This window comes from Chenopodium quinoa, unplaced genomic scaffold (genome assembly GCF_001683475.1).
Source record: "Chenopodium quinoa cultivar QQ74 unplaced genomic scaffold, ASM168347v1, whole genome shotgun sequence".
Lineage (NCBI taxonomy): Eukaryota > Viridiplantae > Streptophyta > Magnoliopsida > Caryophyllales > Amaranthaceae > Chenopodium > Chenopodium quinoa.
This window is the reverse complement of record NW_018744582.1, coordinates 1,978,644-1,992,599: the sequence shown is the minus strand read 5'-3', so window position 1 is coordinate 1,992,599 and position 13,956 is coordinate 1,978,644. Positions and strand designations below refer to the sequence as shown.

General features: G+C 33.3%; 2 protein-coding genes across 2 annotated transcripts; one reads left to right on the top strand and one right to left on the bottom strand.

The window, feature by feature from the left end:
- Positions 1-275: 275 nt before the first annotated feature.
- On the bottom strand, positions 276-2,966 carry LOC110699422. Its single transcript, XM_021876936.1, has 3 exons — positions 2,546-2,966; positions 796-2,453; positions 276-599 (listed from the first exon to the last, which is right to left on the bottom strand). The coding sequence occupies exons 1-3, from the start codon at positions 2,964-2,966 to the stop codon at positions 276-278; spliced, it is 2,403 nt and encodes an 800-aa protein (XP_021732628.1).
- A 5,667-nt stretch (positions 2,967-8,633) lies between these two features.
- LOC110699288 (omega-3 fatty acid desaturase, chloroplastic-like) lies at positions 8,634-11,341 on the top strand. Its single transcript, XM_021876790.1, has 8 exons — positions 8,634-9,083; positions 9,375-9,464; positions 9,625-9,691; positions 9,937-10,029; positions 10,115-10,300; positions 10,417-10,497; positions 10,627-10,764; positions 10,856-11,341. Exons 1-8 carry the CDS (start codon positions 8,800-8,802, stop codon positions 11,021-11,023), a joined length of 1,107 nt encoding a protein of 368 aa, XP_021732482.1. The 5' UTR covers positions 8,634-8,799; the 3' UTR covers positions 11,024-11,341.
- The last annotated feature ends 2,615 nt before the right edge of the window (positions 11,342-13,956 follow it).

The window sequence follows — 13,956 nt, the reverse complement described above, 5'->3', positions numbered from 1 at the left end:
AATGAATATCTCCCATAAATGTGAAGTGACAATACTTGTGTCTACCTGCCTCTTTCATTGTTTTTTGAGGAACAACTGGTAGAAATTGTCTGAAATCACCTCCAAAGACAACTACCTTCCCACCAAAGGCAGTTGTTGTGTTACATATATCTTGTAATAATAAATCAAGGGATTCAATATTTTGTTTTTTTTTTCCATTGAAGCTTCATCCCATATAATTAATGTGGTTGCCCTTAGAAGTGCTGCTAAACTACCCTGTTTAGGAACAACACATGCTAAGGATATGTCACTGTCAAGAGGTATTTTAAACCTTGAATGAGCTGTACGGCCGAGGGAATATTTGCTGCAGCAATACTTAAGGTTGTTGTGGGCAATACAATTTTATTCATCAAGCGAATCTCTGCATACAAGGCATTATATAAGAAAGTTTTGCCCGTATCTCCAGGATCATCTATGAAAAAAGCACCTGATTTCCCTTTTGTGACAAATTCCATGATACATTTGAAAGCAGCATTCTGTGCAGAATTTAATCTCGATCGACATGTAAGGCACTCCTCTGGAATAGGCGCATCAAGAGCATCTATAATATCCTTTGTCTTCTGAAATTATCATCAACTTGGCTATTTAAGTGATCTAAGCCAAATGTAGCTAATGATTTTCCCATTGCTTCAAGATGTTGTTCAAGAGACCTAATAGTCAGCTGATGGACTTTTTGCATATCATCTGGATATCTGTAATAGATATCCTCAGATAAGGAAGGGAAATTTTTTTCCATAAACCAGATGGATCACTCACTTGACAAAATATGAGCACTGTTGCAAACAAACGGTGCAAGGCTACTGGGTGTTGAACTTCAGAAGCTTCAGTCAAAGCTAAATCTGCTACATCATCTTCTTCTACTAAGCGTAATTTAAGAGCAGCCTCTTGAAAAGTAGGACAAACATAACCATTTACAGTTTGTAAGTTCTCAAAAGATGTAGGACTTCTAACGTTCAACAATAAATGGCGCAAGAAAAAACGTTCACCTTCTACAGGGTATACAAAAGCAAATCTTCCTACTACATGTCTATTTGTAGCTCTGTCAGTCCATTCTTTAGCCTTTGCATCCCATTTGAAATGTTCACAGAATTCACTGTATAGATAACCAGTACCACTTTCTACTGCAACATTCATTGCAAAGAATTCGGTTAGTTGAGTCCTTGAACGCTTAGAGTCAGAAATAACAGTGTTTAACCTCTCATGTGGCCAAAGATGAACTGTCTGCATATTGGGTAGCTGAACTTGTAAAGGTAATACTAATGAAGACATCTCAAACAAATCAAAACCAAATATTCGCCAAGCAGCTTTACATGGAGAAACCCATCTTCCTAACTGATATAGTTCAATTTCATCTACAGAATCATCATCAGCAGGGCGAACATTATAAGAAATCCTGTCATATCCCTTGTAAACATATTTATAGAGATATTTTACTGCCTTGATTGTAGAGCAAGCTTCGACGTTAATATGACAATCAAACAACATAGACAAATAAGGATTGTAAGGAATCACCCATTCGTTGTTTAGCTGTGCACCACGAATAGTGACATTTTCCCCAGTGGTTCTTCTTCGATATATAGGATAACCATCCTTATTTGTACTTGTTTTAGATGCATATGGTCTAAGAAATTTATTCTTACAGTTTAGCTTTTGCCCTTCTTTTCGCATACATGGATAATGCGGATTTAATGAGCCACATGGACCATGCATCATGTGTGCTAGAACAATCCTGTGAAGAATAGGGTTAGAAGTATCTGGAATTTCAGCACATACAAATATATCATAATCAGCAGGACACTTCAGCTTGAATTCTGGTTTTAAGATTATCAAGAAATGAGCATGTGGAAGGCCTCGTTTGTGAAAATCTACAACATACACCATAGCTGCAACCGTATCAAATACCTTTTTCTCCATAATTTCTCTTTTCAATGCAAGTAGTTTTATTCTAAAGATTTGTGTTACTAAATCAGGACGATCTTGGGCTGCTTCACCAGGTGCTAATTCGGACTTTATTGCTGGCCAGTTAGCATTACATGTCATAGTGACAAACAAATCATGCTTACCAAATCTCTGCACAAAAGCCATGGCATTAAGATACCGTTTTTTCATATCCCGAGGACCTCCTATGAAACTTGGAGGCAGGATTACTCTTCGACCAACATTGTGCACTTTAGTTTCTCCAATATCTAGAGAATCAAGGATTCCTTGATATAAATCAACACTAATGGTTGACTGGTTATTGCGCAGATAGTCAAGCCTTGTATTCTCTATCTTGACATACATGTCAACAATGTATTGTTGTAAACATCTACCAGCTCTCAGCAAGAAATTGTTAGGCTGTATTTGCAATCTATATGCATAATATTCTCTTGGAGGAATGAATTTTTTAGCACGCGTATGCTTCGTCTTTGCTCCTGTAAATTGTAAATGCATGTTTTTAAGTATTTGAATATAATAATACACTTAAACATAAATATAATCATGTACTTACGTATTTCTTCCTAACTCAACAAGTCTTCAACAGCGTGGACAACGCATGACATTATTGGATCAGGGTATAAACTTGCTTGCCTTCTGTCAGCATGATATGTTTTCTTTAGCCCTTGCATCCAACCACATTCTCCACGAGGAAATAACAATGGATATTGTAATGGGTCATAACACCCATAGTTGTGATAGATTCGATGAGATTCACAAGATTTACCAGATACAAGTATGTGAGGGCTTAAAGTATCACTTGATGAAGCACTGTCTGGCCAAATCACAGCAACATCATCAACAACTAGGGCATTGTACAAACGTTGATCATATACTATATTTTTATTCAATACAATACGTGTGTCTTCAGCTACATCTCTTTCTTTTAAAGAACGAAAAAATGCAGCGTAAGGATTCTGCTGAGAAACACTCATAAGAATATCAATCATATCTTGCCTTAATTATGGAAAAGACCCAACCCTATTCTCAGCTTCATGTTGGCCATCATAGAAATACAGTTGCAAGCTTTTAGGTGGCCCATCATCAGGTAATAAATTAGGTACAAAATGATATAGTTGGCCATGCAACTTGAACACATAAATGCCCTTGTATGTACTTGTATCAAAGTTTCCACCTATGGAACTAAATGCAAATAGATTATTATATAACCGAGCATACTTTCGAAAGTGTACAACATCTTCTTCCAGTGATGTGTATAAGCGAATAAGTTCAGGAGGGTACTCATTTACAGCTAGTTGGATATCTCCATCACCACAGCAAAAATGGACAGTCTCACTTTCAAAAAAATTTAGCATAGCATTTTAAACAATAATGAGGTGCACACAAAGTATGTGACTTTTAGGGTAGTGGCTGACCAATCATTTCTGCAAGTATACCTATGTACAATACAATATATAAATGGAAGTACATAAAAGCTTCTAAGATACAAAACAAGACAGGGTAGTTGTGCCTGTAATTTTAAAGCATACACTTTTCTTTTTGTTTTGGAGCTTTTTTTACCACCTTCTTAGCCACAGTAATACCTTTTCCACTGCAAGGTAATCAAAGACACTTAATATGTAATTAGTCTAAATATCATTACAATTGATATTTATATACACATACCTCTTTGCATGTACGCTTCCATTTTTTTTAGTGCATCGACTACGTTTAGTCAACTACATTTGAGATGTGCTACCAATTTCTTGTTCACTGCATATTTACAAAGGCAATAAGAACAATAAATTTTAAAACCAATTTTAAAATATCCCTTCTTCTGCTCTTCCTCCATCCCTCAGATGTCGAAAAGAGAGGAAAGGAAATTAAGCTGAAGGCTATGATTCTAATTCTAACCAGTGCATAAAGTAGTTGTAGTAAATTACAAATGGACAATGGTATGCAGAATTTGCAAATCCAAAAATAAACAACATGCACAGTAATCTGGTTAATTCTATAGGCAAATATTGACAGATTTTGAATACAAGTGCTTCTCTGAGTTATGATTAGCCTTTAAGTTATAATTAAATATTAGACACAGAACTTTAACTAACAACAATAGTATACCTATATTTGTAAAATTAAGATGATTCTTCAATTGAACGTCTTTTTTTAGACACTCTTCGAATAAGCTGAGTTGAATCATGTATTGATGGACTATATGTAGAAGTTAAATTGTTGCAGTCAGTATGAAACATAGAACTAATTGTAATGTAAATACTAATCATTGTTTCAGTACCTAACAGATGATGATTCAGATGACTGTTGTGCAGCCTGATTTAATCGCTGACAACTCTTACAAGATAACCGTGGTATTCCAGAATGACAATCTACCATACAAAAGGAAGTTCCAATAAAAGGTTTACATTATTCATATTAGTATTGTCCATAAGTATAAAATTCTTGATATAATGAGTGAAGAACAGAAGGAACTACCCATTATAATGTAACTCTGCAAAGTGATTACTGAAAAGGCAATTAAGCTATCTGCAGTAACCTAACAACCATAAATGATTTCAGTGCTTTATCATCTGCTGACATCAATGAATATAATTTCAAACAATAAACAAACACCATTAAACATCAAGGGCACAAGTACAAAACACAGTGAATAAGTACTTTTTCTTATAATTAAGGAAATGATTACATGGTTTCAAAGCATGCTCTGCGTACAACTTCCTAAGAAAAATAGGCTTCCCTTTGCAAAAGGTAACACTACATTAAGTACCCCAACCTTCCAAAAAAAGAAATATATATTCTAAAGCCATTGAAGTACATCAATGACATACTACAACATAAATCTAATCTAACTTAGGCTTTTTAAAAAGTGTTGCTAATTCAAGAATATCAGCCACCAGGCCTTCAAATGTTCCAATCCTCAAGGCTGTTGGGCGATAAACATTGTCAACATTGGTGCGCTTGATTGGACAAGGAGGAGGTACTTCACTAACAAGGATCTTTGTTGCATCATCTGTTGGAGTGACACACTCAGCATTGGCAGCAACACCTAAAGGCTCAGATTGTCTAGATTGCTTTCCTAGACAATCAAGATGTTCTCTTAAAATGAAATACTTCTTTTGAACCAAAGAGCATTCTTCACTTACTTTTGCTGCAGTACCATAGTTAGCATCAACTATCTCTAAATTATATTGGCAGGCAATGTAAAACACTGCTCTCTTTGCCACCTTCTGTTGAGCAATGGCTGCTGTCAGACAAGGTTCGCTGAAAATACACTCCCTCCTCATGTTAGTAGGTGGACAAGTCACCACAACCCAGGCTATGTAACCATGGCCATCAACCCAAGTATTTTCAACAGCAGTTGCACAAGCACCAGTTTTCCTGACAACAACTCCTAGGAATTGTGTACAGTCAAGTGAAACATCAGCATAGTCCAATGCTGAATGCGTTCTAGAGTCAACTCTCCCAGCAGGCCTACATGAACAACTTCTAGTTATACATGGTTATCCAAGAAATCAAAGCATATGACATAGAACCAGCTTCTAGTTCGGTGCAAAAGTACAAGCACTTACAAATGGAACACTGTCTAAAACTAAATCCTGATCTACCAGAAACCACAATAGAAACATGCACAAGCTCATCCAGCACCAAGCATCTATATATATATATAGAGTAAATTCCCAACCCTAACAACACCGCCTTAATTTTTTTTTTTAAAAAAAATCTAAATCAGTCAAAGTAATCGTACAACAGTGCTACTACCTAAGTCACCTACTCTAATAATAGGCAACACTAAAACAAAGCAAGAAAATATGGAATTTGCAACTTGGGATCACCGACAACAGACACAATGCTAGCTAAATTAACAAGACTAACAAAGGCCAAATTGTAAATTAATCTACAATTAAACCAAAACATGAACTATACCCAAATAAAAAATACAACAATGAAATCCATGTAAACAAACCTCGTGACTTCCGCGGTTGCCTGAGCCTTCGCCACCATTCCTGTAGCAATTTCTGGCAACCAATGAGTAGTACCACCGCCATGGCAACAACAACCTCCATTCTTCTGAAGACACCTCCCTACCTAACCCGGACAATTTGGTTGTGCAAAAAAAATCGTTGCGTAATAATAAAATTTTTAAAATTCATTCATCAGAAAAAGCAGTTGGCACTGACCAAACATGCAACGTGCCCCACAGAAGCAGCTTGCAGCATACATACTATCAAAAAACAAAAAAAGAAAAGGGCAAATTGGGCAATTCATTATTGTTGGGGGCAGTAGAGTAATAGCACCAAGAATCACTGTTCATAAGCACAGTAGAGAGCAAGTTGATGGAAGTTTTAATGTTTATATGGGTTATAGATTTTGATTGTTTTTAGGTTAAATTTTACTCTTAATATTTTTTTTTCCCTTAAGAATATATACTTACATCTCTCACTATTCACAAATTTGAAATTTGAAGTATGGCAAGTGCCCTTTCAAATTTTTTGGTGTAAACTACGTTTTTATTTGTAAATAAAAAGTTTATAAGTTATTTAAAATTTCAAAAACTAGGGCATACAACACCAATTACAATGTTTGATACGCTCATTGATATATATTGCACTATTCGATTATGCTGTAATTAAGATAATTCTTTCTTTTGGAGATGGGCCAAGAGGAGTAATGGGAGGAGTAGAGGGTTGTGATGGTGACTAAATATGGTGGAATCCGATGGACTTAATGTTAATTAATCATTGGGATATATGCCAATACAGCAATACATTCGTTGTTGATTTTGCTTCTAACATCAAGTATGCAAATTTACATATAGTTATTTAAATGTTTACTTTATAGTAAAGTAAAACGGAATACATAAAGTTTACAACCGAAATTCCAAAAATAATATTTGAACTTTGATTTATTCTACATAAATTAGAAACACATCAAAGTGTATTACTTCGTATATAGTAATGAGATTGTTTTGAAAATGAAAGAATGTTATTCCAATTCCAAATGCCCTACATAAAGACCTACCATCTATTTCATTGTGGAAAGTAAGTGTCTCTATTTCACAAATTAGGGTTCAGAGTAACCGTATGAGGCCTTTGCTAAATTTAGACAAGAGTGCATAAAACTTTCACACGTTATTTAGTGATTTTTGCAGTTGATTTTATAGGTAGACGCAATTTATGTTCACTATATTTCCATGATCAAACAATTCAACGAATTTTAGGCTTGTAGCTTTTAAATGCAATTTTGTTATTGCATTTTCAATGCACATTAATCGCAAAAGTTAAACTACTAATACCAAATCAATCCGTCCCATACACTTATAGACTCATAGCCATGTGGCTCTTAAAAAGTTGAATTAGTCACAACAATTTTTGTTTGTTTTTGTTTTACTGGTACTCCCTCTATCCTATTTATTTGCCCCCACTTGACTTTTTACGATTTTCAAGACGTGTTTTAAAACGATATAACTTCATTTCTATACGCGTAAAAATTATAAAAACTTAATATTAATAAAATATATAAAGCGACGAATCTAACAATACCACACATAACTATATTATCGCTTGTTGATTAATGAGAATTTATGATCAAAGTTCTTAAAGTTTGACTCATTTATCTGCAATAGGCAAAAAAATAGGGACAAATGGAGTATTATTCAAGCAGCAAATTGCAAAGGGTAGTGTTGTGCACGGAATTTGACCTCAAGGTTATGATAAAATCCATATTTTGTTAATTTTTCTTACGAAAATATTTTGTTTACTAAATAGCATACAGAGTATTTTCCCCGTGCCACAGATTTTCCTTGTAAGCTCAACACAGCACGAGAAGCACCCACCTAAAAGGTCATGGATTATGTATGGACATCATTTTCAAAAGTTTACAATAACACAACAAAATGGTTTAACCCATTGACACAAAAATTGACACAAGGCTAACATAGCACAACTTTTTCTTGACTGGTTCGAAACATACATTGATGACTTGACACATGGGCTTGCATGTCCAAACTCATGGCCACCTATATACCTAAGTTTAATAAACCTTAATTCTCTGAGTGATACTAGGATAAAACCTGCCATATGTTGCTAGAGCCGCCAAGAGGGTATGGTATGGCTCATCTAATAAACGTTACAGTTGTACACTTGTATACCATTCATATACTTAAGCTCTCAAATTTTTCCAGTTAATTCAAAAAATAAAATAAAATAAAATAATACTTTTTCTATTCTTTTAATATAGTATTACTTGTCTTTTAGACAACTTTCACAAATATTACATCACTTTCATTTTTGAACAAAAAATATCTATATTCACACTGCAAATACCCAACATACCCTTATTTTTTGCACACTTACTTTTTAATTTATATTTACATTACATGGACAATTTTGTATTTTTACGTTTCTTTCTCTCACTTTTTTCACTAACAAATTTTGCCTTCAAAACCCTTATGATGCAAAAAAAAAAAAAAAACTGAGAAAGTATATAATTTGAGAGGTAAAAAGAAAATGACGTTAGGAATCCCTTATCGTGGGGGAATTAGTAATGCAAAAATAAAATGATAAGTTCGGTAGAAATTGATAAATATAAACAACTAAAACTCCATAAATGTATTAAATGCTAACAACTGTCAGAATGTCAGTATAAATTGTCATGAAACCTTGATACTTAATTCACATAAATTTTATTTTTTGGTTTTATATAAGAGAATCTAAGAAAGGAAATCTCTCTTTTATTTTATTTACAAAAAATATATACTGTATACTTGTACCTAGTTTTAATTAGTAGCCGAATATTAGCATATGCTACTTAGTTCATACAGAAAAAATGCTCAAAAACAATGAAAAAAATCTTAACTTTAATGGGGTTTTTGAAGAATTTAATCCAGGTGCACCACCTCCATTCAATATAGCTGATATTAGAAATGCAATTCCTAAGCATTGTTGGGTTAAAGATCCTTGGAAATCTATGAGTTATGTTGTTAGAGATGTTGTGGTAGTTTTTGCATTGGCTGCTGTTGCTGCTTACTTCAATAATTGGTTTCTTTGGCCTCTTTATTGGATTGCTCAGGGTACTATGTTTTGGGCTCTCTTTGTTCTTGGTCATGATTGGTGAGTTTTTAATTTTATTGTACGAGTTCGGGGTACGTGCCCTATTCGACCCCAGAAAAGATTTCATTATTGTTTGTATGTTGCATTTTTTTATACCAAAGTAGCAAAAGAAGTACGTATTTTTTTGGAAAATGTTGTATTAAATGTCAATTGGTTGTACATGGTTGCAATGTAGGTTGTTGTGACATTCTAATTTTGCTTCGCTTTGCTTCTATTTTTGTTGTAGAATATGTTCTTTGTTGATATAATGTGAGTAATTTTTTTAGTTGTTGCTCTTGTTGTATTTGACAGTGGACATGGAAGTTTTTCTGACAATCCAAAGCTTAACAACATTGTGGGCCACTTTCTTCACTCTTCAATCCTTGTTCCATATCATGGATGGTATGTCAATTTTGTTTGTTTAGATGAAAAGTTGTAAAGTTATATATTTATACTAATATTATGCTTAATTTGGTTGGTTAATGGATACGGAGTATTATTATTATATGATGATTATGAGTTTGAAACTGAAAGATTGAACCTTTCTTTGCTAATTATATAGGAGAATTAGTCATAGAACTCATCATCAAAACCATGGGCATGTTGAGAATGATGAATCATGGCACCCAGTAAGCTTATCAACTCTACATTCCTTGATTTTTTTTAGAAATATAAACTTTTATGGCGAACTTACAAGAACTTAGCAAAAAGTAGATTGCGTATTTAGTAATTTATTCTAAGGGTTACTTTTTACTTATTTTGAACGGGTATGATTAACTTTTAATGTCTCACAATATAGTAAGTTCGCCTCATCCAAGACTTGTTTTTGTAGCAGGATTTGTCATTAACCTAATCTTTTGTGTGTGCATTTCAGTTGACTGAAACGATATACAATAGTTTGGATTTTATGACAAAGAAGTTAAGATTCACTTTTCCATTTCCCTTGCTAGCATACCCTGTATACCTGGTGAGCTTACAGTCCAGCTTAATGTTTACAATTGCACGTTGATTTTCGTTGTGTTTTACCTATTAACTGATTAATCTTACTGCAGTGGACGCGAACTCCTGGTAAATCAGGCTCACATTACCATCCGGACAGTGATCTGTTCACATCGAAAGAGAAAAATGATGTTGTAACTTCCACACTATGTTGGTCAGCAATGGTTGTATTGCTTGTAGAAATGTCTTTTTTCATGGGTCCTATTCAGGTGCTCAAGCTCTATGGTGTTCCCTATATGGTGGGTTCTGATATTTCATATCCAAAATTCATTTGTTCTTTACCAAAAAAAATGAAGAAATGATTAGCTTATTGAACTAGTCATCATGATTTTCACGCATTTGCTATTCATTTTAGATTTTTGTCATGTGGTTGGACTTGGTGACTTATTTGCATCATCATGGCCATGAGGAAAAACTTCCTTGGTACCGCGGTGAGGTATGTTATCAGCTTAATTATGCTCTTGGACAGTACGAATTCATGATTTTAGTTATAATATTGTTGCAACAATTTTCGGATCTTTGATTCAGAAGTCTGATATATTTGTCTGCGCGTTTTCCTTACTAGGAGTGGAGTTACCTTAGAGGAGGGCTTACAACACTTGACCGTGATTATGGATTGTTAAACAACATCCACCATGACATTGGAACTCATGTTATTCATCATCTTTTCCCACAAATTCCACACTATCATCTAATAGAAGCAGTGAGTATATTTATGTAACCAAGGAAAGTCTATTAAGTACAAACTTATTTCTTCCCTGTTTTCTGACATTTAGTTTGAATTGTTCTTGCAGACAAAAGCAGCAAAGCCAGTACTTGGGAAGTACTACCGCGAACCAAAGAAATCTGGACCTCTTCCACTATACATATTCGGTATTATCTTAAACAGTCTTAAGAAAGATCATTATGTTAGCGACACCGGAGATGTTGTCTACTATCAAACAGACTCAAAAAATCTTTAGCAACAAACAACTGCAGGCCAAAGATCAATTCCTCGAGATCATCCTTCCTGTGATGTCCGAGCTATAAGCATGTTTAATGTTTTACTCTAGCTTATTTGGTAATTAGAACTGTACGAGAATATATCTCACATAATTAGCATGTACCCGTGTATCACATAGACTAGTAATTGTTCCTTATTAGCAAATTTGTCTGTTGGTAGTTGCCTAATTTAATCGGCGAACAGAACCTTTCATTCAAGTTTATATAATTTAATTCTGATGCACTTGTATTTGGGTAATGCAGTATCTAATCAACCAACTATGTGTGTTACTACATAACTTTGTGCAGCATTTTGAGTTCTGCCAATTTACTAATTGATTTTTCAGACTGAAACTAAGAACAAACTTTATCCTACATCATAGAATTAGGTTAACTTCCATAAAAATGCATCTTAAATTATTGGACGAGATTCATTCTGTCATAAATTTATATAAAAAAAAAAATACTAACTTCAGAGTACAGAATTACTGATATTTACTGACATGTTCTTGGTTGTACACTTGTGCTGAATAAAATGTTGAAGGGCTAATTAGTGGACTGATGGTTTAAAGTGGTCCTAGCTAATGGCCCCTTAAACCTGAACCACATCGTTGCTGGGTGGTGGTCCAAAGTGGGCCCTTCTTTAGCTGTCTTGTATGTCGTTTATTGCACTTTTATAATGTTCTATTCGTGTGTTCCAAATTATTACTCATATTCGACTATTTGTGATTAAAGACGTGCACTCACCGCCATTTTTGTTTATCAATTTACTTAGGTTAGAATCAGTACAATGCATGGTTTAAATAAAACCTTGTACAAAAAAATAAGTAATTTTAAAATTTTAGATTTTCATCAAAATTATGATATACTAATTCCGTTAATTATTATGTGCAACAAAAATGTATTATTTGTAAGACATAAAATATTCCTTTGTTGCAAATAATAATTCACGGAGGTAGTAATACGATTCAACGTCAACTAATACATATTTCAATGTAAGAGGTCATTTATTAGTATGCCATTTAAAATTATTTTAATTTCCTAAAATAAATTGATACGTTTTAGCTGTAATGTGGAAGCTTCCAATATTTAAATTTTAAAAACGTTAAATATAATAGCTCAAAAAAAAAATGACGTCATCTTTGCATTTAGTCTGGAATAATTTTATTAAGAGAGCAACATGTAGGCCGTGGTAATATATTAACTATTAGTAAAACTATTATTAACTTTGTTTTACTAATAGTTAATAAATTATACATAAGTAATATTTGTAACTATGAACTATACACATATTAAAAATTATCCGACCTCCAATATATACGTATGCTTGTGAAGTTGTGAGTAGAAGATTCTCTTACCTTCTCTCTCTACTCTCAAAAGTTGACCTAAATAGTTAAGATGGTTGACTTTTGAGAAGTGTTTTTCGTGAAAATTACTCCGTAATTTCATATATAAGACGAAGATAAATTATTAGCCCGTATTCAACAAATTGTACCACGAAAAGGTAATTATTAGCCCGTGTTCAACAAATTGTACTTACATAACCAATATAGTAATATTTCTGGGTGGAGGCCCAAGGGAGTAGATCTTCCTCCCTCTTTTTACATGCACATAACAATTACTTGTTACAAATTTAAAGGCCAATCTAACAACTTTTATTTATGATTATGAATTCAAAATAAAGGCCAATCTAACAACTTTTATTTATGATTATGAATTCAATATAAAGGCCAATCTAACAACTTTTATTTATGATTATGAATTCAAAATAAATACGAATTACTATGGAGTACATGTTTATTTTGGCTACTTGAGGTTAGACAAGTTTTATTTGACCTCCCTTGAAAATATAAAAAGTTTTATTTGGTCATTTTAATTTTTATTTTCACTTCGAAAACTTGAGATCTATCATCTACAAAGTACTATATATTGTAATTTCATTTATCACCAAATATAAAAATATATATTAGAATTTCATTTTGGTTATATCCTTAATTTGACCTACTATACAATCCTAAATATAACAAATTTACTACACCAACTGGCCTACTAATCTAGTAATCTACTATACGATCCCAAATATAACAAATATACTAGACCACTAATTTACCAAACAACCCTTTTTTTTCTTCTTTTATTTACGAAAAAGTCATATACAAAAATTAAAAATACTTCAACATACGCTTATGAAGCAGTGATCAAATGTAATGTTTACCAAAAAAATCCTATCTAAAATTTAAGTTAATATTCGGCAAAAAGAAATAACACTATAAATCAGTAGCGGAGTGGGTGCTTTTATATTTTCAACCATCTATATTATTGTTGAAAAGTAGTAAGGTCCAATTTTTGGCAATGGATCTCTTGTGTAATTGTAATTGCAAAAAGACATTTTGAAATCTAGCTAAAGCTAGTGTTTTGCCAAATAAAGAGAAGATAGCATAGATTCACACTTTCGCCTGTCATAATTTGCTTAAAATTTGGGGCAGACACAATATGTATTATGTGTAATGTCTTTGCACATGTTTATTTTATGCTATGAAATAAAGTAGCTAGGGTTCTAGATGAATGATTATGTGACTTATCTTTGATTATTACACCTCCATATTCCTAAAAAGAAAAGGTAGTGGGCTAATTAGTTGATTGAGTTTTCAACCAATGCACATTAATCACATTGAGGGCAATACTTGCTGCAAACTAATCACTGTCATTTTGATGCGACTCTTAAAAATTCGAAATAGGTACAAGTCACACAAGTGAATAATTGGTTTATTTTAGATCAAAATTTGTCCTAAAAGAAGTTCTTTGCTCCTATGTACGAGTACTATACTCCACGCAACTAATTTAATACTTCTTCCGTTCCTTTGTAAAGTTCTCATTTGGAATCTTGACACTATTCATAATGTAAGAGAATATT

Bases quoted from the DNA above. Each gene is read 5' to 3' on its own strand.
- LOC110699422 (XM_021876936.1), bottom strand. From the start codon at position 2,966: ATGATTGATATTCTTATGAGTGTTTCTCAGCAGAATCCTTACGCTGCA. The intron at 2,454-2,545 runs GTTAGGAAGAAA...TACAATTTACAG, and splicing joins CGCTGTTGAAGACTTGTTGA to GAGCAAAGACGAAGCATACG. The intron at 600-795 runs GTGAGTGATCCA...TGATAATTTCAG, and splicing joins CAGTGCTCATATTTTGTCAA to AAGACAAAGGATATTATAGA.
- LOC110699288 (XM_021876790.1), top strand. From the start codon at position 8,800: ATGCTCAAAAACAATGAAAAAAATCTTAACTTTAATGGGGTTTTTGAA. The intron at 9,465-9,624 runs GTATGTCAATTT...CTAATTATATAG, and splicing joins CTTGTTCCATATCATGGATG to GAGAATTAGTCATAGAACTC. The intron at 9,692-9,936 runs GTAAGCTTATCA...TGTGCATTTCAG, and splicing joins ATGATGAATCATGGCACCCA to TTGACTGAAACGATATACAA.